Here is a 25,420-nt window from a genome sequence, read left to right as displayed (position 1 = left end):
AGATATTCGTCTATATCTAGAAACGGCTGCCAAGTGAACCTTGACGGATGCATGGGCAAGACCTGAGCGTGCGAGATGAAAGAGATAAGTTAAGATTTGCTCTGGAGTGGACAAAAGCGGGTAAATGCCCTTAGAGACACACCACAAGCAGAATCGTTTCCATTTTAATTGATATGTCTTACTAGTGCTATCCACACGCGCTTAAGCCAGAACGGTCTTGCAGTCGTAAGGAATATCTAAGTGGACAAATTCATTGAATTCAGGGGCCATGCAAATAAGTTGAGAGACTTGGGATCCGGGTGTCTCACCTGGCCCTGGTTGATGGTTAATAGCTCCGGAATCAGTGTTATCCTGATGGGTGGACACGACAACAGCAACAGTAGCTCTGTGTACCACGGTTGACGCGGCCACGCTGGAGCAATTAGGAGTATCTGACAAGGCTCCGATTTGACTCTGCTGATCACTTGTGGAAGTAGAGGGATCGTGGGAAAAGCGTAAGCATAAATCCCTGACCATGCTATCGAAAGGCATTTCCCCACGACCCTAGTTGGTGATGCCAACTTGTATAAAAATGAGCATTTTGTGACCTGGGACGTCGCTTACAGGACTAGATTCGGCTTTCCCCATTTGAGGAATAGTGCATCTAGCGTCTTCTGATTCAATTCCCATTTGTGGGAAGATGTGCTTAGTCTGCTAAGCGAATGTGCAGTGGTGTTGCGTACTCCTGGGGGGTGTTCTGCCTTTATGTGCACCAAATGCTGAATGCACCAGGCTCAAATGGTCTGCGCTTCCTTGGACAGCAGAAGTGACCAAGTCCCCCCTGGATAGTTGATGTACTGCATGGTGGTCGTATTGTCTGTTCAAACAAGCACTGATGAGCCTTGGATTCTTGGAAGGAAAGCCTGCAGCAGCAGATACACTGCTCTGAGCTCGAGGAGGTTGATGTGAAGAATATCATGAGAAGGGGGCCACTTGCCACTCACTTGGTGGTCTTGCAGACATGCACCCCATCCCTCCATAGTTGTTATCGTTAGTGGAGGGACCCGAGTTAAGATCCTAGGCCTCTGGAAATGTTCCTAGGTGTTATCCACCAATCGAGGGAAGCGGACATCCAAGTTGTTACCTGTATGATATCCTCGACGGAGCCTTGTGTCTGCTTCCATTGCTTGTCGAGCTCCTCCTGGAGTGGACGCATATGAAGGCGACAGTGGGGAATAAGATTGATACGGGTGAATGGGTATGTGCAAGTAGGCATCCTGCAGGTCTAAGGAAGCCATGTAATCTCCTCTGTTGAGAAGCTGTAAGACGTTCTTCAATGTCACCACGCGGAAGGACTGCTCTTCAGATATTTGTTCAACTCCCTTAGATGCGTCTCCATGGATGAGATTTTTTTCTGATTAGGAAGAAGCGAGAATAGAAACCTTTCCCCTTTTGCAAATGGGGTACGACTTCTGTCGCTACTTTGGATAACATGACCTCCGTTTCCAGGAGGAGGAGATGGAGATGCTGTTGACGTACTTGGGAAGGAAATTTCCACGGGGCATACATGTAAATTTTAGCAGATGACTGTACTTTATTATGTCTGGGACCCACTTGTCATTCGTTATCGGACGCCAACGCTGAAGGTGGTGCTTTAGAGAGGAAGGAGAGGTAGCCGGCCCTTGGAGGTTGTCATTGTCTGCAGGAGGGATCTTTGGTTTGCCTCCCTTACTTTCCTCTGTGAGGAAGCCTGCTACATGCCGTCGCCGGCCATTGTCTTTGATGATACTGGGGTCTGGAGGATTGGAAGTGAGATGAATGAGCTGAGTACCTGTATGGTTGGTAACCTCCATGAAAGGAAGACTGCTCTCTACCTCTGGCACCTTGAAAGGATGTGTGCTTATATTGCAGGGAGGCTAATGATCTGGCAGTATCTCTGTCTGCGTTGACTGTCTGGAGAGTATCAACATGTTTGCCAAAAAGTGCTTCTCCATCTTAAGGAAGGTCCAGAATCTTAGTTTGGACTTCAGGCCGAAAGTTGGTGGCCTTAAGCCATCCCTGGTGCCTAAATACTGTCGATCCTGCCAGAAGCTGAAACCCAATGTCTAACTCACAATCTGTTACTTCTGAAGATGTGTGCTGACCCTCTAGCAGAATCCTCCTCGCTTCAGCCTTGCTAGATTCTGGAAGGTCATCTAAAGAGCGAGCACTGTCCGACCATAGCTGCCTATCGTACTTTCCCAGGAGCGCCAAGGAGTTTGCAGCGCGCACCACAATGGCAGACATGGAGAACCTTTTCCTGATGTTATCAAGGAGCCTACCATCTTAATCCAGATGCGCAGTTAGAGGTGCCGAAGGGTTCCTCGAACGCTGTTGTGCCGCTTGGGAAATCACTGAATCTGGCTTCGGATGTCCCACAAGGCAGGCAGGAGCATCATCTGTTGCGTTGTATTTTTTATCCAATTTCAGCAAGATCGCTGGCACCGTAACAGGGTTACGCATTATTTTCAAACCCTGATTCCACACAATATCTATAATAGGGATAGCCCTGGCTCCTTAAAGTCATACAAGAAACAATCTGGTTGTGTTGTTGGAATTTGCAGTTCAAACCGTGCAGCCGCTTTCTCCAATACATTATGGAAAGTACCAATATCTTCAGGAGGGGACTCAACAGAAGCTGGCTCTGCGGAGGCAGGTGCTGGCAATACATAATCGGCCCACTTATCCTGCTCTGAAAGTACTTCCCCATCTTCAGTGTCATCATCTGATGAAGCATGGGCATGCGGATCCTGCGCAACGTCTGGAGGAACCTGTGGAGCAGCAGGAGGAACTTGTAGGAGCACTGGAGTACTTGGTGCCGTAACCACTGGGTTAGGAACTACTGCAGGCTGTGGACGGAAGCGTTCTTTATGATCTGCTAGCATGGCTTGCAGGTCAGAAACCAGACCAGATGGTAAGCATACCATTTTCTGCTGCTGTTGATGAGGAATTGGGTCGTAGTAGTGCTGGTCATAATACTAGGCATCATCAGAGTATTCCAGACATTTTACATTCAATTGTGACAGTCTCCTGGCCACACCACATTCTCCGTCCTCATCTGAATCCTCATCATCATCGCCATCCAAAAAGCGTGATGGCAAAAGTCTTGACACCTTTCTTGGTGATGTGACGGATGGTGTCAAATGAGTTTTGAATATCCTTTTGAGAGGAGTATGTTCCGACGACTGGTAAAGAGGTAATGAAGATGGTCTTTGTCTTTTTGTAGGTATGAGCTTGACTATCAACTATAGAAAGCCCGCTGTCGTCGACTGTGGCGTCGATGAGAAAGTAGCCACCGGAAGTGGCGTCAACAACGAAATTACTGTCGACTGAGGCGTCATCGGATGCACCGTCAATGAGGACGTTGTTGATGGAGGTATCGCCGATGGGACCATCAACATGAGATCAACTGTCAACGGGAGGGTCGTCGACGAGTAGAGTCCTGTTGACGAGATGGGTCGCTCCGTTGATAAAGATGAAAGCGTCGTAGACGAGGATCCTGAGGCCGCTGCCATCGACATTGAAACAGTGACTATAGCAGGTGTCACTGACGATACAGTCGTCGACAAGAGCACCGTCGGCGATGGTGCTATCGACGGTGCAGAACTTGGCTTCTTGAATTTATGTTTGATCTTCAGAGGTGGCGTAAATGGCTCAGAATAGCCTTTTTGAGGGAATCTGACCCTTCCTGGATGCCAGTATGCTTCTTCTCTGCAGGGCTGCAGATTTTTGAAGAGCCCTCAGATGACTTCTGTGAAATCTTCTTAGGAGGCTCTTGAGTATCTGAGCCCTCCGGTTTCCTTTTGACAGGCGTTTCAGAAACAGAGATAGGGGCAGAGGCACTGTCCTCATCAGAGGCTGAGTGGCCAGCCTTACCTTTCTGAAGCCACAAAAGCAGACAACCCTCTCTGCCTTTCAAAGTCTTTGTAGAAAACTTTCTACATATTTTGCAGTACTTGGTCTTATCACTTGGGTACAAGCAGTAAATGCAATCCTCACGTTGATCATCCCCATATAATCTTTTCTTCAGACAGGAGGCACAGGACCTAAAAGGGTCCTTTCTTGGTGTCTCTGACATGGCAGCCAGTTTGAATCACCAAAGAAGAAAAGAAACTTGAACTTTTTAGGAATAAGCTTCTGAGAGAAAAAATATTGAGCAGAGCTCAAAGGATCTGAGGGAAGGCAGCTCCTCACAGGAGGTTCTATGGGGTGGGGCAATGTGATTGGTTCATTTTTAAGTTTGGGTCTATTTTACAAAATGACTGTGATAGGTTGTTAAAATAAGGCCTACGGCATGTAATGTAGATATACAATTTAGGCCTATGTTGTACGTTCCATCGGGGTCTCCCATCTCGACGACGGGGATGTATTCAGCATGTGGATCTATGAAAGTTCCAATACTTGAGTAAATGTATGTATGTGCTTAAGAGGTATTGTACCCTTGACAAAGATGGTTCAGTGCAATTATTCACTATATGGTTACAAAATTATCTATATTTGTGCAGCAGGTAGTCTGTGAATGATGGCAGGAATAGAAAGACTTTTCCTTCCCTGATGAAGTCCTCTTTGAAGGATGAAACGCGTTGGCTGGGCTGGATGTTTTGTATTTAAAGAATAAAAACTGTTGAAGATTATTGAGCAAAAAATATTGGACATCTGCAGATTCTGTAGTGATCCTTATATGCGGAAAAAACTAATCTAACAGATTAGGAGAGGGAGCTCTGTAGCCAGACATCAAGAGGAGGACTCTGCCTGGACACTCCAATGGTGAGCTCCCACAGACTTTAAATTCTGATTTAAAAAAGTGGTATTCTCATCTCCAGATGCCAAACGTGCACAGCATGTGAACAGCATGTGACCTAAAACAACACACGCTGCAAACACACAGTTCAGTTGCGGTCGAGATCCACCTGCAGGTGTCAGGGATCTATGACATGATGTTCATTTTTTCATGATAATTGTTGAACACCTTGTTCAATTTATCTTTTTATTCCATACTGGCAAGATCATTTGGCATCCTCACGTCTAGCACCGATCATTTCTGAGGGTGAGATGAATTCCTCTGATGGCACCTGTAGCTGCTGTCTGAACTGTGACCTTGTTGTGGATAGCTGGACATGTGTTTCCCTGGTATCCTCTGTCTTTCTGCTTATATCAATTTCTATTTTTTGCACAGGCGTGTCCATTCTTTTCTGTTTCACTTTTATAACTTCTTTCCTTTCACATTTATTTTCTCTTCCTAGTTTTTCTTTCTCACTTTCTTCATCATAGGAGGGCTGTTGTGGCTTTCGTAAACAATGCTGTGGGTGATAGTTTAGATATTAAATTGAAAGCCCTCATTGTCAAGGCATCCATCTGCATTTTCAACCCCTGTATGCAAAAAAACCTCAGGCGATGAGGCTTTAAATGTCTGATGAGATAATCTCCTACTTTAGTAAAAGAGGAAGGCTGGCCTGGATAAGGCAAGAGGGGACGCCTCAGTCTTGGAAACCCCCTTAAAGACTATTGTCAGGTTCCTGAGGTTTGGGGGTGATCTTACGTGGTTTAGGGAGGGACAGGTTTTTCTTTAAGAAGAGAACACTTTTGGATCAAGTACAAGGCTTGGAGCTCAGCTTCATAACTTTTGGGAGCCCCACCCTACTTCTAAACTATCTTGATTGTCTATGCAATGACTATTTGAAAATTCACTTCACCTATGGTGCATTCGTGGCTCTTGCTCTCCCATTTTCAGGTGAGGAAACCTTGGTTGCTGTCACAGACCTCAAGGTATTGAGCTGGGAACATGTAGTGTTTTTTTCTCAGTGGGGATCTTTTCTTTGGGGTACAAACACACAGACACAAAAAATCTAGCACACAAAATAATGCAAAATAGCAAAGTGGATGGGAGTAGTGACTAGGCTGGAAAAGCGGGTGTTAAACAACAAATGCTACCTGATGGATAAAACAGCCTTGGGGCAGGGCTCAGTAAATTCAGTGTACAACAACCAATTATGTCTTACTTGTCTGTCACAGGAGAGGCAACATCTCGATCATACAACCTCGCCTGCCAAGGAAAGAGAACAATACCCCTGTACCCGAAGACGCTGTGAAGAAATAACTGCAAAAAAGGAGAAGACAGTAAAATAATAAAATGAATAAATACATGTAGGCAGATGTGCTAGATACGAACAATATATTTTCTACTGACTTTAACTCCAAATGTGCTACCTTCCTTCTCCTGATAGAAAACTACGTACACAAAAGAATGTACAAATGTAACAAATTCAAAGGCAATTTAAAAAAACAAATATTTACTAAGCTATTACAGACAGAACCCAAGTTGCCAAAAACCTGCCAGTTGCATTATCCAGAGTTTATGGAGTTTCATACATAAGCAAAGATAGCAGTGTGTTTTCATTAAAAGACTCCCTCATAACCACTGCTTCTTTCTTTTCATGCCTTAATGCAGCATTGTATCAAGGAGCTCTTCTGAGTCTAGTCACTATGCAAGAATATATGCAGATTAATAGTATACTAGTAGTCTCTTTGATGCGCAATAAAAATCCATCCCTTCTCTACTAGCAACATGGCCTCACTTACCTGTCCAGTGTCATATTTGCCTTGTAGTTTTGGCACTTCAAATACTCCCACCGTCTCAAGCACTTTCCCTTCTGGTCTGTTTCTAAATAGGAAGGAAAATAAGCAAGGTTGATCTTTGGAGGTACTCTTTTATGTGGAGTGTGTCCAGTAACGAAAGATGTGAAAAGTGTTCAGAAGCCTCACCCCTAACTTCTTCCCCAGCCCTGTGCACGAGAGTGTGTGTGACCTAATGTTGAAGGATCTATTTAGGCATAGTTATGTCACACTCGCATGCAGTTTTCCCCGGTTCTCTGTGGCCAACTGGAAATTGACAGTAACATACCATAGTTTCATTAATGAAATTACCAAGGCACTTGAACTAGTAAACAGTGCTGTGAAGGATTTCAGGCTCCAAAGCACCAAATATACAACTTTCACAACTAGCAAAAATGTACACCATCAGTACATTCAAGAGCCTATACAACCAGTAGAGTTCTCTCTTTCTTTTGGTTCCCTCCCAGATACTTCAGATGTAATTCAGCTCTCCGTGTTCATAGCACATCACCAGCATATTTTTGTTCATGGTAATGTTGTGAAATACCTGATGTGGACAGATCTAGAGCTCAAACAAATGTCATAACAAAAAACGTACACACAATACAGCCTTCCTACATGTGGCAGTCTTCCTACTATACTTGCCTTACAGGCCAAACACCCTCCTCCCTCATATAGTGCCTATGCTTAGGTGCTCATGGAGATCTCAGGCCCATGGAGGATTATTGTGGCCCTAGGCAAAATATATATTTTGGAGTGCCCTGTAAAGAACACCTTTGATTTTTATTACTCGTTTTCTGTTAATTGAAGCCCACATGATGTCAACAACATTGCCATATCTTTAAACTTTCAGAAAATGGATCATATAAAAGCAGCTGAAATACGTCTTGCCCATGGTGTACAAATCCTTAGAATGACACAGCATAGGAAGTAAAAGAGTGAGAGTGAGAGGTAGGTAGGGAGAGGGACAGTGGCTTGGATAAAGATAGACGGATGTGAGATCGGAAGAAAGATCATGTTCCCAGGGTCCCACTGGAAGGCGGGGGCCCTGGCTCATTGCCCACTTGGCCCATACCTTAAAACGGCTCTGCTCAGGCCATATAAATTGTTATTCATTTGCAATAGGTGAAGTATTTACTTTCAACACAGCACAGAAAATGTGTGCTACATTTATTGTATATTGTGATAGAATACTTCTGTTTCACGTATTTGCATGCTGATTTAAACAGCTCTTTAGGAAAAGACATGATAGCCTTAGACTTTATCATGAATATCCAAATGGCCTGTTTAAGTCTAAAACTGCTGGTTACCTTGAATTGAAATCAGAAGCAATCAGGTCTATAGTTCTGGCCCCTTGATATAACCCTGTATATAAAACTGTTGTCCAAAGATTTTAGTTTTTGATTTGTGTTTTTGTAGCATTAGAGAAGTAATTAAGATTGGGTAGACATTGCTAATCCGGGCTGTTTTCTTTTCTGGGCGTCATTTTTAAAAATGGCAGATGTGTTGCAGTGATGATGTAATATTTCAGGAACCATGAGACCTATATACTTCATTTTGGTGTTAACATAAAGGCTTTTGGGGTCAAGTAGTCTTATAGAGACAGAAAATAATACCTCAGAGCAACCCATAAGCAATTTTCCATAATGGCAGCTCTTTAATAATGTGTCTTAGCCATCATATTGGTAATTTATTTGAATATTGTTTTTGTTTCAGGTTTTCTGTTGAGTCAAATTTGTAAATGTAAGCGAAGCAGATGGTAGCAGAGGATCTTTACCTCCTGACAGAGTGTTGCTAACTACAAAATCTGAGGACTCCTTAAACAAAGACAAATGTGTCATATGCCAAACTAATCCGAAAGAAAAGCTAACATTAACTGCGGCTGGACAGAAGAGTTTGTGGTGCTGCAGAAATACAGCATAACAAAATTCACAAAAGACTGAAACTGATGGGCGAAGAGGAGCAAATATTTTATCATTATAACATCAAGTGCTACAAGTTGCATACAATGGAAAAACTCCTAGAACAAAATTGACAAAAAATAGCTAGTGAACCACAACGAGAATTCAAGTTTTCTGATGAAGTGGCCACAACAAAACCTAATCTCCATCTACTTAGAAGATGTATGGCTACCTCTCTTCTACCTCCAGCAGAGGATCTTCAATGTGTTATCTGTGGTTTAGCCAGAACAAGGGCCACAGGGATTCACGAAAGAACAAAGTACAGAGTATATGAGTCTCAATAGGCAAACATGTTTTTATCTGCAGCTAGTTTCTTCCAAGATAACGTTTTCAGCCAAGCAGCTGATCTAAACAGCGAGGTGAATGTATTTGCAGCAGATTTGTATGCCCACCAGAACTGTATGCGTGCATGTATTCTAAAATATGAATGTACAATGAGCTCCCAGCAGCTACGTAACCACCATCCTTCAGTTAAGTTTGTACTCTTTGAAAACGCAAACTAAGTTTTAAAGCCACTCGAGTGCTGGCTACTGGTTCACACTCCGTGAGATCAGAGAAATAATCGTCAACATTGATGAAATTGTATTGATCCATAATAAAGAAATTAAGATTTTTCTGGTGAGAATGTACAATGACAGAATTCATTTTTGTCAGTCTAACAAAAAGAATGAGCCACTAATGGGAGTTCTCAGCTGATTTGACTCCTGACGTTCTTGCTGTCAAAATAAGGTCACAGAATGCAGTAAAATCAGAAGGAACCATTTTAAGAAATGTCCTGAAAGATTTCAATTTTGGACTTAATGACTACTTTTGTGATGCCCCAGTGCTCCACAAATCATGGGAGTCAACATGAATGCCTGATGTTGTCTTAACATTTTTTTACACCATTGTTTAATATCAGCAATGCAAAACTGTTACAAACTAAAGTTCTTGATTTCGGAACAGAATCCGACAACATTGATGATGGCTTTGAAGATATATACAAAGAAGTGGAAGACAATCCCATAAAATGACAGGCTTATGCTGTGCAAATGTACTGTCTTTTTCAAATCATGTTTTATGAATTACATCACAGCAAAAAGAAAACTCCACTACACATGATGACTGCCCATTAAATCAATGACAAGTGCAAAAGTAGAGAGCTAATCACTTCAATGAAAGGGATTGGTGTATCAACAAGTTATAATGAAAGTACGGAGCAGGGAACTTGTTAGAAGCTCATACTGTAAAATCTTGAGAATCCGACAGCATACCACTTCCAAGTCACTTTAACAGGAAAGTATTTACAATCGCTGTTCTTGATAATTTTGACATTGAAGACAGCTCTTCTTTGTCTGGAACATCCAGCACACAATACTGAAATGGTGCTGTGTTTTTAAGACTGTACGAATGAAGTACCTGCAGGAAAACAAGCTGTGTCAGCTATAGGCATAAACAAATGAAGCTGCAAACTTATAACCCAAATGTTGTGTCTATGTGTACAAAATCACTACACTGCCATCATGTCCCAGTCTACCAGAAAGTTGCAAAGTGGACGAGGACAAAAATCTTCTTCTACCTTATGCCGAGGTCTGCAAAGCTGGTTTAACTGAATTTATCATATCGCTTATTCTGTGCGGACTGAAGGATGAAGAAAATCCAGTTGCTCCGTGGGCTGGAATTCATAATTTGATCTCCAAGAATACCATCCCAACGAAGAAGGTTGGGTTTTTACCAGTAACACCATCTCCAGTCACAAACTATGCAACAGTATACACAGCTGTAAAAAAAAAATCCAGAATGTGCATGCTCAACTTGAAGACCAGCCTATCCTACCAATTCTCTGCGATTAAGGTGTTTTCCATAATGTAGCTGACGTTTTCTGTGAGAAATCCAGTAGAATTTGATGATCTTTATCCACTGATGGGCGTTTTCCACATGACAAAAGATGTGTTGCTGAGTGCAGGATGTTATCTCAGTGGATGTGGCATAGATCATGCATTTATTGAGGCTGAAATCTCTGTCCCGTCAGTATCGAGCAGAACTCACTATGTTTGTTTGTTTGTTACAAGGTATGCTTATCAAACCTGAGGCTATAGAAACATTGCATTGGAATGCTTTCTGGAACAAGAATGACAAATTTTGTTTTGCATATATTATTGCAGAAGTGAACAAGGCAGAGTGTGCACTTCATTCAAAAGACACAATGCAAAACCAGGCAATGTTCAGTACACTCAGTTCAAAATCAGAAAACCAAGTTTGTAGAATTTGTCAAAGAATGTGAAGGAAAGTCAGAACTTTGCAAGTACTGGGGAAATGGTTTACACATGATAGCTCTAGTGAAAAACTTGGTAGATGCTGAAGGGGAAGGTGACCGGGAGCTGCACGTGAAGTCTGTGGAGTCACAGATTACTGTGTTGCGCAAATTTGATTGCATAAACTACCTGAGATATGGGTTCTGGTATTTGAACAGAGTGAAGAAGCTAGAGGTGGAAAAACCATCCCTCTACATAAAATTAATGCAAAGACATTTTGTGGTGAAAGACAAAGAGGGAAAGTTAAATGCTTTGGCTCAAGATATAAAACTGGAACAGACGATCCAGAGACCATAGACAAGCTCCAAGGGTATTGTTGGTCAGACAGGTAAAAATGAATATGTTGCTCAATGGCAATTACCATGAAGTCCTTTCTATTTGCAATGTTTTCAGAGAGATGACAAATTAAAAATGTATGCACTATTGTGAAAGTGTGCCTCGCCACAAAATTGTGGGAAAAAGAGGGTAACGTTTTAATAAACATGTTGACAACCTTCTTCATTTCATGCAGCAGAAAGGAAATGACAGAGCCTGTGCGACTACACAAATTTGTGATTAAACAATATGTGGATAATGACATAAAGACACGTCTACTACATGTCCTGGAACATGGATCGAAACTATACGCAGAACTGAAGCAGGAGAGATTTGTATTGAAAGAGAAAATGCTGTTTGACATAATCACTAAAGCTCAACTTCCACTCTTTAATTGCCATAGTAAGAGTTTCGTCCAACCAGCCACTACAAAACAAGTTACAGAAAAAAACAACTCTTGCAAGCACATAGAGAAATGGATGTAGCAAAAGAACAGGGTAATTTTACCAAAGACATTCTGTTGCATGATCTTTTTCCAACAAACGCATTATTTGAGGGAGATGCTGCAACCAAACCAGTGAAGCACAAACTTGTACAAAAGCTTGGAAAAAACTTTCACCTGAAGAACTTTAATTTGAAAAGTTATCCTCAGTGAAAACTGTTGTTGTTGTGGACGATGTGTCACAACTGCAAATGGTCAAGATTTCATCCATGCAAAACCTCAGAGAAGTCGATGAGACTATTCTACAGATATCAAAGTCAGTGTGCACCGTGCAAGAACTGCACATTGTCTTTGACAGTTATCTTGAACTAGGTGTCAAAGAATGTGATGAACTTGGAGAACTCAACTCACCAAAACATTGCTGATGCTTCAGCGAACACTACATTTACAATTATTGCAAGTGGAAGGTTTGTCAATGAGGATTCTGTGCCTCCAGAGATATTCAAAAAGTACAGGCCATATTGTTCAAGAACTTAACAGCAAATTGGAGGAAGCTGACCTTTGTGTTGTGCCACATGTTGAGTGGGCTGTTTGAAATGGTTCCAATCGAGTCACTGTACTGTCAAATGACACAGATGTTATTATTGTGCTATTTAGATTTGTTGCAATGTTCATAAGCCAAGGATTGTCAGAGTTATGAATACATTATGGAACCTGTGAAGTTTCTAAAAGGATTTGCTGAGACACAAGAAGAATGTGACTTTAAAGGCTGTCACACATTTGACGATCTCCAGTACAGTGACATCATATTCTGTGTGTGGACACATTAAAAGAGGGTTCTACTTGATCAGATGATGTGTAAATGTTTTGGATCATGCATATGTAGAGAAAGATTTATGTGATTTGGGTTAGGAAGATATTGAAGGGGTGCTAAAACCTACAAAATATCTAAAGCCTGTAACCACAGAACTTACACGTACTTGCAAAACCTGTGGTAGAAACAGATGTCCCTGTCGATATGCTTTTCTCAAATGTTCAACATTCTGCAAATGTACCATGAGCGATTGCTGAAACAAAGTGAACTATGAAAATGTGTCTAAACAGGAGTAATAAAAATTATTTCTTTCATATTCTGATCATAAACATTGTTTGGTGTATAGATAAAAGGATAAAAAAAACATTATTATGTGTTTCATTTCTATATATGTCTCTTCTTCCTCTATGATAGCCACCATTTTGGAAAATGGTAGAATAGTTGCTCTGGGGAGTTATTTTGTCTCTATAAGACTACTTGACCCCCAAAACCTATGTTTTGACAACAAAATGAAATATATAGCTCTCCTGGTTCCTGAAATATTACATCAGGACTGCAACACATCCATTATTTTTGAAAATGTCGTCCATACAAATTTGCCCCGGATCAGCAATGTCTACCCAAGCTATATTACTTCTCTAATGATCCAAAAAGACAATTCCAAAATGAAAATCTCAGGACAACAATTTTTTACGGAGGTATATCAGGGGGCCGAGATTACTACAAAAGGAAGCACAAAAGGGGGCCCTTCAACATGGATCTTGCCAAGGCTAGATTAAAAAGCAATCAAAGTACAATTGCCAAGGACATCCTGTTGGTTTTTCCACGTACGGTTGGTGAGAGAGTCTGAAAACAAGCAAATGTTAAAAATTGATATAATTAATGTCTACCTAAACCCCATCTGACACAGAAAGTCTATGCTACTCGATGAAACACTCAGAGGGATTACGTCCTATACAAAGGCTAACGACAAACAGGTTATGATAATATGCAGAGATTTTAATGCCCTGCCCTAAAAGGATTGTGGGATTATCCACTTAGCAATGAGGAGGCAAGCTGTGACATCCCGGCACCGGATATCCCAAATACAATTAAATTGAACACTTTGGAAAAGGGCATGCTGTTTCTGTATTTGTTAAGTAACACCAACCTCAGCTTTCTTAACGACCTGACTATGGCCGATAGCACAGTCAAGCACACATATAGGAGCAACAAAATCTCCAGCATGATCGATTATGTCTTGGTCAGGAATGATCTGTGACAATTGGTTGTGAATATGAGGGTAATACAGCACCCAGAGAGTGTCCACAGTCCTTTAAACCTTAGTTGTAAAATTCCTATGAGATCACCTCCTGATGCGAAACACATCCCTGCTATCATACCACCTTATAACAAATTCTAGTAGGAGGCAAATGAAATGGAACATGGATAGATTCGTGAAAGACAAGACCGATTGATGATCTGCAGCTCAGTAACAGAGGACCCCAACACCTTTCTACATAACTACAGTGCTACCTCCAAGAAGTTTTCAATGTTCTGGTCAAACTCATGCAGGAGAAAATCAGGTGCTAATCTGAAGCATGGTCGTTGGCTCAAGAAGGGGAGTAGCTTGAGCAGTATCGTTTTTCTTGGGGGGGGGGGGGCTTTGTTTCCCAACAATCTTGCTGGTTAACATAGAAACAATATTTTTGAGAAGCAGGGCAGGAGTTGTGCTTAAAGAGCAATAGGAAGGGAGAGGAGTGTGGATTGTGAGGAGTTAGCTTAAAACTCCATGTTTTGTAAAAGTAACCATTTTTAAGCCCTTTAAAGCAGACTTGTGGATATTTTTATTTGCATGTGTATGTTAAAACCCAAGTGAAATCTGACAAACACCTCACCTCTGCCCAACAATTTACTTCAGAAAGCATTTACTAAGGGTGTGTAACACCTCTAACACAACCCCAATGCGACGCCCCTAGTAAATAAAAGATGAAGCTGGAGCTCTCAAACGCCCAACGCGTGCGACACACAACATCAGCAAATGAGGAGCTTTTTAAAAACTTTCAGAGACAAACTAGGTCTATAAAGAGATAAGAAGCAACTTTAGCAATAAAGGGTTTGGGGAGATCTGAAAAAGGCAGCGCAGAAGAAAAACAGCAAAAACGTCTGGTACCAAATAGCAAGTGTCTTTAGGGACTGAGTAAATAAGCTAGAGAAACATATCAGAGCCCAGACATGGGAAAATCACTTCAAGTCTGCATATCACACCTATGAGGATACCCTTCGTTTAAAAGCAACAATAGACCTCTAGCATCTGGACAGTTCATTATCCTCTGGCCAGATAGAAAGCTATAAAGGCCCACAAGGCCAAAAAAGCACCTGGACCTGATTTTGTCCCAGTCAATATGTTTTGACATGAACTTAAACCTTGTTCTGAAGTCCCGTCTAAGGTCTTTTATGCAGTACTGGCTACAAATGTAATTTCCCCTTCATGGGGAACTGCTGTAATCATCAGTCTACATGAAAAGGGCAGTAAGCTCCTTCTTAACAACTACAGACCGATTTCACTTCTGGACAGTGTGGGTAAAATCTCTGGGCGAGTTCTATTAAACAGACTGCATCCTTTAAGAGGCATCCAATGATTGGTGGCCATAGCCTTGAGAAGGTGCGAGTAAACTACTACTTGGAGATCTGCTTTAACTACAAGCTGAGTAGATCAGACAATACTGATTAAGCACTATCTAATCTATAAAGTACACTGAGTGCCATCTTGTATCTTAAATATAAAATCGTAATCCTTCAGTTCATTAGGCAGAAAGCTAATGCTTCAATAATATACAGTACCGAAGGAATCGGAGGGAGGGAGGAAACAAAGGGGTTTACAGCAGTACCAAATAGCTGCAGATCAGCAAGACCAATTTGCTAAGATCCTTCTTAATACTTAGTTCAGGTACCCACCTTACACCATTGTTCTTGGAGTTGGGATTACATCCTATCGCTGACATCACTGCTGTTGCCCTCAGAAGTATTAGTTTAGCCTAAACACCAACCAATTTAAATTTTCCTATTTACAGGTTGCGGTTGAGGCTTGGAATCCTCTAAACTTTCAAACAATATATGGACACCTTATGCTAAAAGAACTCTGACAGACCGGGGCTATGGCAATTTATTGTCGAACCCCGTAGTAACCAATTCTGAAGTTATTCCTTAATTTGAAACTTAAAGCACAATTGGCACCTGTGCGACCATCCTACTTGACTGCGATCTTCTTAATAAACAATAATGGGGGCTGGAAAAGTATCTAAATGAAATTTTCCAGAGGCAAGTTGGACTTTCTAAATCAAATTTCGTTAAGGGGTTTTCCCCACTGGACTTTCTCTGTCTGAAGTATGTGACTGCTTGGGGAGAGAAACAAGGTTGTATTCTATTCCATTTTGCAACAAAAAAAAAAAAATGTCCATGCCTTAGTTGGCTGGTGCCGTTATTCAAGAGGTTTTCTGTACTGACCTGTAATGCTGCATTGGAACTATCCTATAGGACGGATGTTCCACTGATCTACTGGTCAGTGGCAAGCTACTTTTGGACTGTTATGATTAGGGGGTTAATGCAACCATCTTCAGATTGAATATATATCATGCTACGAAATATTATACATCTTCTCAGTTTTTATTTGCTACCCCAACTCGTTGGTAAGCAGTGAGGGAAATACTGGAAGCAGCTGGGAGCCCACTCTAACATGCAGTTTGCCCCACTGCATTAGGGTAAATGCTGTACAAATTCATGCTTACTTCATTTGTAGTCTGTAGTTTTTCACATTAGTTGGTGCAGCTAGTGCTGTATAACTGTGTTTCTGAGTTTAGCTCTCCATCAGTAGAGAGAAGGAGGCTTTTTTGTGGGGTTACTGGAAGTGCTGCCAATGTCCTCTCAGATCTCAGTACCACTCACTGGCAGACAGGTGCATCGACAAAAGCTTGTCAGTTTGCTTGCTCAAGGGAGTCCCTTTAAACAGAAAATAGCTGGCGGCACACTGCCTCACACTCCAGCATGCAGTTTGCCGCACTGCATTATGGTAAATGCAGTACAACTTTGTAATCTGTAGTTCTTCACCTTAGCAGGTGCAGTTAGTGCTGTATATCTTTAAACATGTGTTTCTGTTTTTTTTAATTGTTTTTATTAAAACAAAAAGGGTACAAAACCATGGAGGTACAATTAGTTGCATACATTACATTTTCACCACACAGTAACATGGATAGGAGACACATCCTCCTTCCAGCCGGTCACAGTGGTGCTTGTAAGGCCAAGACACTATACATACAGACCCGAGAAGCCTGTCCTTTTAACTTTTATGTGACCAACAAGTCCGAGCCTCTGTAGGCCATCCACACTCCCCAGATCTTCTTCAACTTTCTAGTGCAACCCCTCCCTTTATATATCACCCACTCTGCCCTGGGGCACCAATCTAAGGCCCTCTTTATAACCCTGCCGGTCGGTGATAAAGCGGCGTTAATACCAGTGGTAAAAAAAAAGGAATTATGACCACGGCGGAAACAGCTCAGACAGACAGTCACTTTAACACACTGACAACCAAGGTGGTAACAGCCGCTGGGCTGCAAACTTTGGTCTCCAGACAGGCGGCAGTCACAATCCCACCCTCGAGATTAAGACCCCGCCTACCGCCATGGTTTTCGTGGCAAGCGTACCGCCACAAAAACCATGGCAGTAGGCACTATCAGTGCCAGGGAATTCCTCCCCTGGCACTGATAGGGGTCACCTCAGAGTCCTCCTCCACCCTCCCCTGCCCCCGCACATTTACACACCCAGAGGCGCACACATACACACTCATAAACACGTGCATGCACACATACACACTCATACACACGTGCATACCCACATCCACCCACGCATGCACACATACATACCCACACACCCCAACACACACCAACATACATTGTCGCACATACGCATTCACAACACACAACATACATGTACTCACATTCAGTCATTCACGCACTCATTCAACGCGACTTACAAACGCAGGCACACATAAAAAAACAGACACCCCACACACACACACATACACACCACCCTCCAACCCCCTCTCCTGTCGGAGAACCCGACTAACCTGCTTGCAGGGTGTCATCCAGCAGGAGACGGGACGCGGTGCTGCTGCCAGCAGCAGCGTCCGTCAGCAAAACACCCCCAGGCCATATCATTGCTCATGATATGGCCGGCGTTTTTTTTCTGGTGTGGCACTGCTGCTGGCAGCAGCGTCACCTTATCGCCATGACCGTTGAAGGACGCCTTCTGGCGGTATTCCGTCTACGGTCATAATACAGTTGGCGGCTGGTAGCCACAGCGACTGTAATGTTGGCGGTAGGCAGCATTTACCACCAATGTTGTAATGAGGGCCTAAATTCCTTCCCCAGTCTGTCAGTCTAGGATCCTCCTGCTTGCCCCAGGCCTTCGCTATATTAACGCTTTGCATTTCCCAAGGCGCGTTTCAACCAGATCCCCCATACCTTGGCCGCGGGACCTGCCCCTGAGCCCCAACAGTAATATCTTGGCCTCCAGGATAATCTGTAACGCCACAACCCGGGATATCACCTGAATTAGTTTGGACCAATATCCCTGTATCAAGGGGCACCACCATATGATATGAAAGAATGTGCCCTCTTCAGAACAGCCCCTCCGGCACAGTTGGGATTCCAATCTCCTTATTTTATGTAGAAGGTTCTGAGTATAGTAAGATCTATAGGGTATTCGAAGTTATATCAGTCAAAAGCGCACTCTCATTGCAATCTCCCGGGACTCCCTTAATGCCTTCTCCCACTCCTCATCTTCTTGAGCCCCCAGATCTGTGAACCTTTTTCCGGAATGGACTCTGTGCGCACCCTGTCCTCCAACGGGGAGAATTCAGGCAGTAGTCCACCCTCAGCAATATGTCTCCGGAACGTGTGGCCCATCTGGAGATAACGAAAGTACTCGGTCTCCCTTAGGCCAAAGTCCCAATGGAGCTCCTCAAAGGTAATAACGGCAAATCCCCTCCATATATCTCCCAGGTGCTCAATCAGTTTCCACTGTTTGAATCCCTTCAGGCCACTCATGTCTGACAACAAATCACTATGCCAAAGTGGGGTAAGTGCAGATAACCTCCCCCACAAGCCGAGAAACACATTCGCCTCCTTCCGCACCCAGACCACTACCAATGTGTTGCGAGAGGAGGCTCTCAAGTCGTGTAGCACATAGTAAGGCCTCTGGGCCACGCCTGCCCATTGTACTCCTGTCCTCCTGTCCACTCTGTAGGCCGGATCTTGTTGATCAGGAAATATCCAGTCATTAATAATCAAAAGGTGTGCAGCCCAGTAATACTTTCTAACATCCGGAATCGCTAAGCCCCCATAAAAAAGACTGTTTTGTAACTTAGCCAGGGCAATCCGCCCTTCCACCTCAAAGAAGGAAGCGGACCTCTTTGTCAATGCTCTGAAAGACCTCTCTAGAGATATTGAGGGGGAAATTCTGCAGAATATACAGGAGACTGGGCAGGCTGATCATTTTGTACAGAGCTGCTCTCCCCATTAAAGTTAAAGGGAGCTCCCGCCAATGAGTAATATTGCCCCAAAGTCCCTCCACCTGGAGGGGGGGAGGGGGGGGGGATATATTTTTGCAGTGGAATTCCCCGGGATCCCGCGTGATGTATATTCTCGAATACTTAAAGCCCTTAGTTGACACCGGCACTGCACAATCCTGTGGCAATATGGTCCTCTCCCCTGAAAGAGGATAAACAACAGATTTGGACCAATTGATGGTGTATCCAGAATGATCACCGAAAATACCAAAAATCTGCATAAGTCTGCCCATAGAGAGGGCTTTATCACACATAAAAGAACATCATCAGCATATAGGGATATGCACTACTCCCAACCATATGGGACCCAGTGGGTCGGAACGGAACCAAGCCACAAGCGGCTCCAAGGCTAGGGTGAAGAGCATAGAGGGCAGGGGGAAGCCCTGCCGGGTCCCTCTCCGCAGCCCAAAGCTTTGAGATACTACACTGTTCCCCCATACCCTGACCCTGGGAAAGTTGTACAGGATCCTCACCCAGGTGCAGAAAAGGGGCCCAAATCCCAGCCGCTACAGAGTGGCAAACAAATAGTTTCACTTGAGGGAATCGGAGGCCATCCTGGCATCCAATGCCATTATGACCGCCTGTTCCACCGATGAGTCCGCCATCATATGGAGCACACCGTGAAGGCGGCAAAGGTTAAGTCTAGTGCTCCTATTGGGCATAAAATCTGACTGATCAGGATGGACAAGTGAGCAATCACCCCTCGGAGTCTAGACGCCAGAGCCCTGGCCAATACTTTGACCTCCATATTCAATAAAGAGATCGGTCTGAGAAAGCTGTAGAAGCTGCACTCCAGCCGTCAGTGGCTTACCCTCCTTAAGCAACACTATTATCGTTGCGGTCCTCTGGCCTTCTGGCAGGCTGCCTAATTCATAGGATTCCCTCAACATGGCTAACATTGATGTAACTATATCACTGGCCAACCCCTTATACTTTTCAATCTGGCCCGGAGATTTACCTGATTGTAAGACTCATTAGGCCACCAACAATTCCTCGTCTGTTAGGCCTGCCTCAAGACTCTCCCTTTCTTCCTCGGTGAGATGCCATAAAGAAATATCTTTCAGAAAGTTGGCACAGTCTTTACTCGACATTCTTGTGTTGGAAGTATATAGGCCCTCCTAATATGTTGCAAACGTTTCGGCAATAGCCACCCTTGTTGTCTGCAATGCTCCATCCTGTGAGTTAACACTGAGCAGCCAAGAACGTTCCCTATCCCTCCGTTCCAGCCAGGCCTGCACTTTGCTAGCCTTCTCGCCCAAATCATATAGCCATATAGCCTATGCTGTGATGCGAGGGCATGTTTGCGCGCCTGATTCTCTGCCAGAGCTCTAAACTCCTGCTGGCACAACTGTAATCTAAAGTGGTCTACTGGCATCCCAGAAACCCGGACCTCCGCCTCCATGCGAGCTAGGTTCCTTTCAATGACAGTGCATTCTAGATGAGTTTCTTTCCTTTGTGCTCCTATTAGGGCCTGTGCCTGCCCTCTTATAACTGACTTGAAGGCCTCCCATACAATGCCCGAAGAGGGAACCGCACCCAGGTTTTCTTTAACATAAAGTTCTGCTCCTTCCTTAAGTTTGTCCTGGACATCCCTATCTCTCAAACTCTAAGCATCCAATCGAGGAGGCAGCGTGAAGTCCCAGGACGGACCCCGTAGCTGGGCTTCAAACAGGGAATAGTCCGAGATTTCCCTAGCATGATGGGCCACCGGTCCAAACCACAAGGCCTGGGTGCACTGGGTGAAGATATAACCTATGCGAGGGAAACTCCCATGTGCAGCTGAATAGTATGTATAGTGGCAAATTTAAGGGTTGTATTCTCACCATAAGTCCACTAGACCAAAGGATCTTGCGAAGTTGGTAATGGACCCTCCCCCTTTTCTCCATCAAGCAGCCCGGAACTATCTAGCGCCACGTCCGTGAGTGAATTCATGTCGCCCCCAATACCACAGTGCCTGGAGGGAAACCCACCAGTAGATCCCCCACCTCTAGGAGAGTAGCACCTTGGAATTGCTGTGGGACATAAAAAGAGCAAAAAGGTTCAGTGATGTGCCCTCCCAAGTGCTGGACAATGCCACCTAGGACCCTGCCACATCCTGCCAAACCTGATGAGGAGTAAAATAACAATTCCCACACCCCTCAAATCCATAATGTAGCCAGCATGTGCTCTCAGTACAGGGAGTGCAGAATTATTAGGCAAATGAGTATTTTGACCACATCATCCTCTTTATGCATGTTGTCTTACTCCAAGCTGTATAGGCTCGAAAGCCTACTACCAATTAAGCATATTAGGTGATGTGCATCTGTGTAATGAGAAGGGGTGTGGTCTAATGACATCAACACCCTATATCAGGTGTGCATGATTTTTTATGGGGTTGCTGGAAATGCTGCAAAGTCCTCTCTGGTCTCAGTACCACTCAGTGGCACAAAATTGCATCAACCTAAGCTCGTCAGCTTGCTGGCTCAAGGGAGACTTTTTAAACAGGTAACAGCTGGGAGCACACTGCCTCATACTCCAGCATGCAGTTTGCCCCACTGTATTATGTTAATGCTATACAAATTCTTGCTTACTTCATTTGTAGTCTGTAGTTTTTCACCTTAGTGGGTGAGGCTAGTGCTGTATATCTCTAGACACTGTTTCTGTGTTTAGCCCTTCACCAGTAGAGAGCAGCAGGCTTTTTTTTCTGGGGTTGCTGGAAATGCTGCCAAAGTCTTCTCAGGGGTGCAGTATGTATAACTTACACCCTTGCCATGAACTGCTGATTACCCCAGATATTACAGCACCCATGATAACTTTTATAACTTCAACAAAAATATAAATGAAACATTATAAGACAAATTACTGAAGAACAAACTGTGGGCACAAGTTATAGTTACCTTAGAATACGAGTCACAGTTACATGAAATAACTAACTATAACCGTTGTACTTCTCTGGTTTTGTGCGAGTAATTTCAGAACCTGGCTATAATGTCCCTGTAACCTTTGTTTTTTTTAAGTGAATATATATTGGTAAATGAAATGGGAATGTTTCTTTCAACCATTGTGCGGGTGTTATAATTTTATTTATAAGAATGGTAATTTTTAGCAGTATGTAATTGTTATGGCTTATGCTGAGACAAAGTTTGGTATGATTTGAATTTGATCTGAAATGAATTCTCAAGAGTATTTCCCCCACCTGACATCTGGATAACAAGGTTTATTTTTCTCAAAATAAATGATTTTAATGGTGTAGAATATTAGTTCACTACTCTCATACGGAGAGAAAAAGGGACTCCTACGCCGACGACACCCAACTTATACTCTCCCTCACCAAGGACCCCGCCAGCGCCAAGACCAACCTACAAGAGGGTATGAAGGACGTCGCAGATTGGATGAGGCTCAGCCGCCTAAAGCTGAACTCTGAAAAAACTGAAGTCCTCATCCTCGGCAACACCCCGTCCGCCTGGGACGACTCCTGGTGGCCCACGGCCCTCGGCACCGCACCGACCCCCGCAGACCACGCCCGCAACCTCGGCTTCATCTTGGACCCCCTTCTCACCATGACCAAGCAAGTCAACGCCGTGTCCTCCGCCTGCTTCCTCACCCTCCGCATGCTCCGCAAGATCTTCCGCTGGATCCCCGCCGACACCAGAAAAACCGTGACCCACGCCTGGACTACGGCAACACCCTCTACGCTGGGACCACCGCCAAACTCCAAAATCGCCTGCAACGCATTCAAAACGCCTCAGCCCGCCTCATCCTCGACATACCCCGCAACAGCCACATCTCCGCACACCTGAGACACCTGCATTGGCTCCCAGTCAGCAAAAGGATCACCTTCCGACTTCTCACCCACGCACACAAAGCCCTCCACGACAAGGGACCGGAATACCTCAACAGACGGCTCAACTTCTACGTCCCCACCCGCCCCCTCCGCTCCTCTGGCCTCGCACTCGCCGCCGTCCCTCGCATCCGACGCTCCACGGCGGGTGGGAGATCTTTCTCCTTCCTGGCGGCCAAGACCTGGAACTCCCTCCCCACCAGCCTCAGGACCACCCAGGACCACTCCGCTTTCCGGAGACTCCTAAAGACCTGGCTGTTCGAGCAGCGATAACCACCCCCTTTGTCCCTAGCGCCTTGAGACCCGCACGGGTGAGTAGCGCGCTTTATAAATGCTAATGATTTGATTTGACTTCTAAACGGGATTACAAGACAACAGAGGTGGCTCCTCGTAGAGCTGCATGAAAGTCGTTAAAAACACTACCTCGAAACAGTCCATCGGCAGTTGTAATTTGGCTCAGGCTGGAAAATACAAATGAATTTGAGGCAGGAGTTTTTTTTTTTTAAGAATGTAATAATGAAACTTCATAGTAGCAGCAATACCTTGAAAACGAAGATTAACAATGTAGTAAAACTCAAATATGCATCATTTAATATGCTGCCTCTTTTCATTTAATTTACATCTTGTGCTGTTTCGGCAATTATCGTGCACTAAGATTGACTTGAAATAAAGTCTTTAAAAATAAGTGTGGATTTCTTAGGTGAGTGTACTTCTGATGACAAATTCCCAAACTCCATAAATAAATCAAAATGCCCGACAGTCTCTGGCAGGTTTGTTACATGCTAAATAGAACAATCTCCAAGTCAACTGAGTGAGATGTGTGGGTCATAACTAGTCTGTTTCTTCCACTCAAGCTGGTTCACACTGCGCTTGCCTAAGGGCCGAGGAGAATATATCAGATTGTTCTCACAAGCCTTGTGAAGACATAACACACGAGTTGTTTGCCAGCTTTAACCATAGTTCCACCAAAACTGAAAAACATACCACATGATTCGAATACTGGTCAAGTAACTGATGGTGAGCACCCCAGAACAGACAACAAAACAAAGCACTTTAGGATTGTGTCCCAATACCGGAGAGTGTGGTGATAGGTGAGAGTCAATACATCGCAGTGAAAATACAACCCTAGAATATTTTTTTTTTTTTACACTTAGCATGGTTTACCAGATTGGCATGTACACTTAATTTTACAGACAAAAGGCATCTAAGTCAAACCGGAGTCTTTTATGAGTTTCCTAGTTCTATGGAAGTCAACACATTGTGTCGTTTGTGATTTACAAATAAAATGAAGCAAGGGTGTAAATAAGTTGTAAACAAGATTCAGATCCAGAGGCTGAGGCATATAAGATTTTTGTAACAATATGGCAGAGGCAGATAACGATCATCCTTCTTTTGTTTGACGGCTGAGTGTTCATAGCACAATTTATTCATTCATTATTCATTGAAAATGTAGTTTATTCAATTTACCATGAAATGTTAGTTACATTAAGTACATTTTAAAACACTTGAAACATCACTGCAGTTTACTAAAAATGCACCAGATCCAAACATTCAAAACAGCATCAGTGCAACTAACTTAACATCATTCTGCCGATCGTCCAAAAATAACTTGCAATCCAAAAGAATGTGTTTTATGTCTGACTTTGATGATTATCAAAAAGTACAAATTCTCTGATTCAATATATCATGTCGTAACAAAATGATACCAAATCATTCCATGGAAAGCTGCCTTCAGGGAAGACTGGAGAAACGATGACTCACAATAGTATCCTCCGAGAATACATTGTAAACTCCCTTTACCTTTGACATATTTAGCAGTCCCCTTCCTCACCAAGGAAAAAAAAGTACGATTTAACCAGCACAAAATCTGCAGATGTTTCCATAAAACGTGTCACAAAGGTGTTATAGAGTTCCTGAGAATGCTTTACGCTTGCTTGGGGACTACATTGGCTATGAAATAAATTGACTATTTAGAACAGCTCTTTGGTGGGTGCAGCCCCAATGATGCTTTGGGTGCAGTGGGATCCTTTTGCCTTCTTAATGGAGGCTCTGTTGGCTCTGCACTACCTTCAAAGTAGCCTTCAGTTATTATTAACCTAGTTTCTGCCTTTAGTTATTACCAATCTGGTTTCTACCTTACAAAGTTTAAACTATCTAACTTTCCTACCGTGGACCTGTAAATGTGTTGATTTGCGAAGAATCATAAGATTGAATGTCGTACTTAATCATAGGTTGAATTGTTTTACTAGTAATTGTGTCTTCAGGTGGAGGAAGAAAAGATCTACAGGCTGTAATTATGTTCGAATCTGGGGGAGCTTGGTGGTGCTGAGGGAAGGTTGGGCTTGTGCTGTAGTGATCTCCGCAAATGATAGGAGTGTTCCCTATGATGGATATCAGGTTTTCTTGGGTGAATGTCATTGCATAGTATGAAAAATCAAGTGAGTGGGGAAAGTGACTAGTTGATGAAGTTAAAGTTGGTGAAGGTCAATGTTAACAAGTAGATCAGATGTCCGACACAGTCAGACCAGATGTTAAGGTAC

The 25,420-nt window shown here is 43.4% G+C and overlaps 1 protein-coding gene across 1 annotated transcript in view; it reads right to left on the bottom strand.

Moving 5' to 3' along the window:
- The window catches only part of POLDIP2 (DNA polymerase delta interacting protein 2), a 200,970-nt gene that overhangs the window by 146,277 nt on the left and 29,273 nt on the right, over nucleotides 1-25,420 (bottom strand). The window contains exons 2-3 of the mRNA XM_069226155.1: nucleotides 6,598-6,679; nucleotides 6,018-6,115 (exon numbers count right to left, since the gene is read on the bottom strand). Coding sequence (XP_069082256.1) covers nucleotides 6,018-6,115; nucleotides 6,598-6,679 — 180 coding nt within the window. The remainder of the gene's footprint in view (nucleotides 1-6,017; nucleotides 6,116-6,597; nucleotides 6,680-25,420) is intronic.

The sequence above is a fragment of the Pleurodeles waltl genome, chromosome 3_1 (assembly GCF_031143425.1).
Source record: "Pleurodeles waltl isolate 20211129_DDA chromosome 3_1, aPleWal1.hap1.20221129, whole genome shotgun sequence".
NCBI classification, from domain to species: Eukaryota; Metazoa; Chordata; class Amphibia; order Caudata; family Salamandridae; genus Pleurodeles; species Pleurodeles waltl.
Note: the sequence above shows the minus strand (reverse complement) of the source record. Positions and strands in the feature narration are given on the sequence as shown.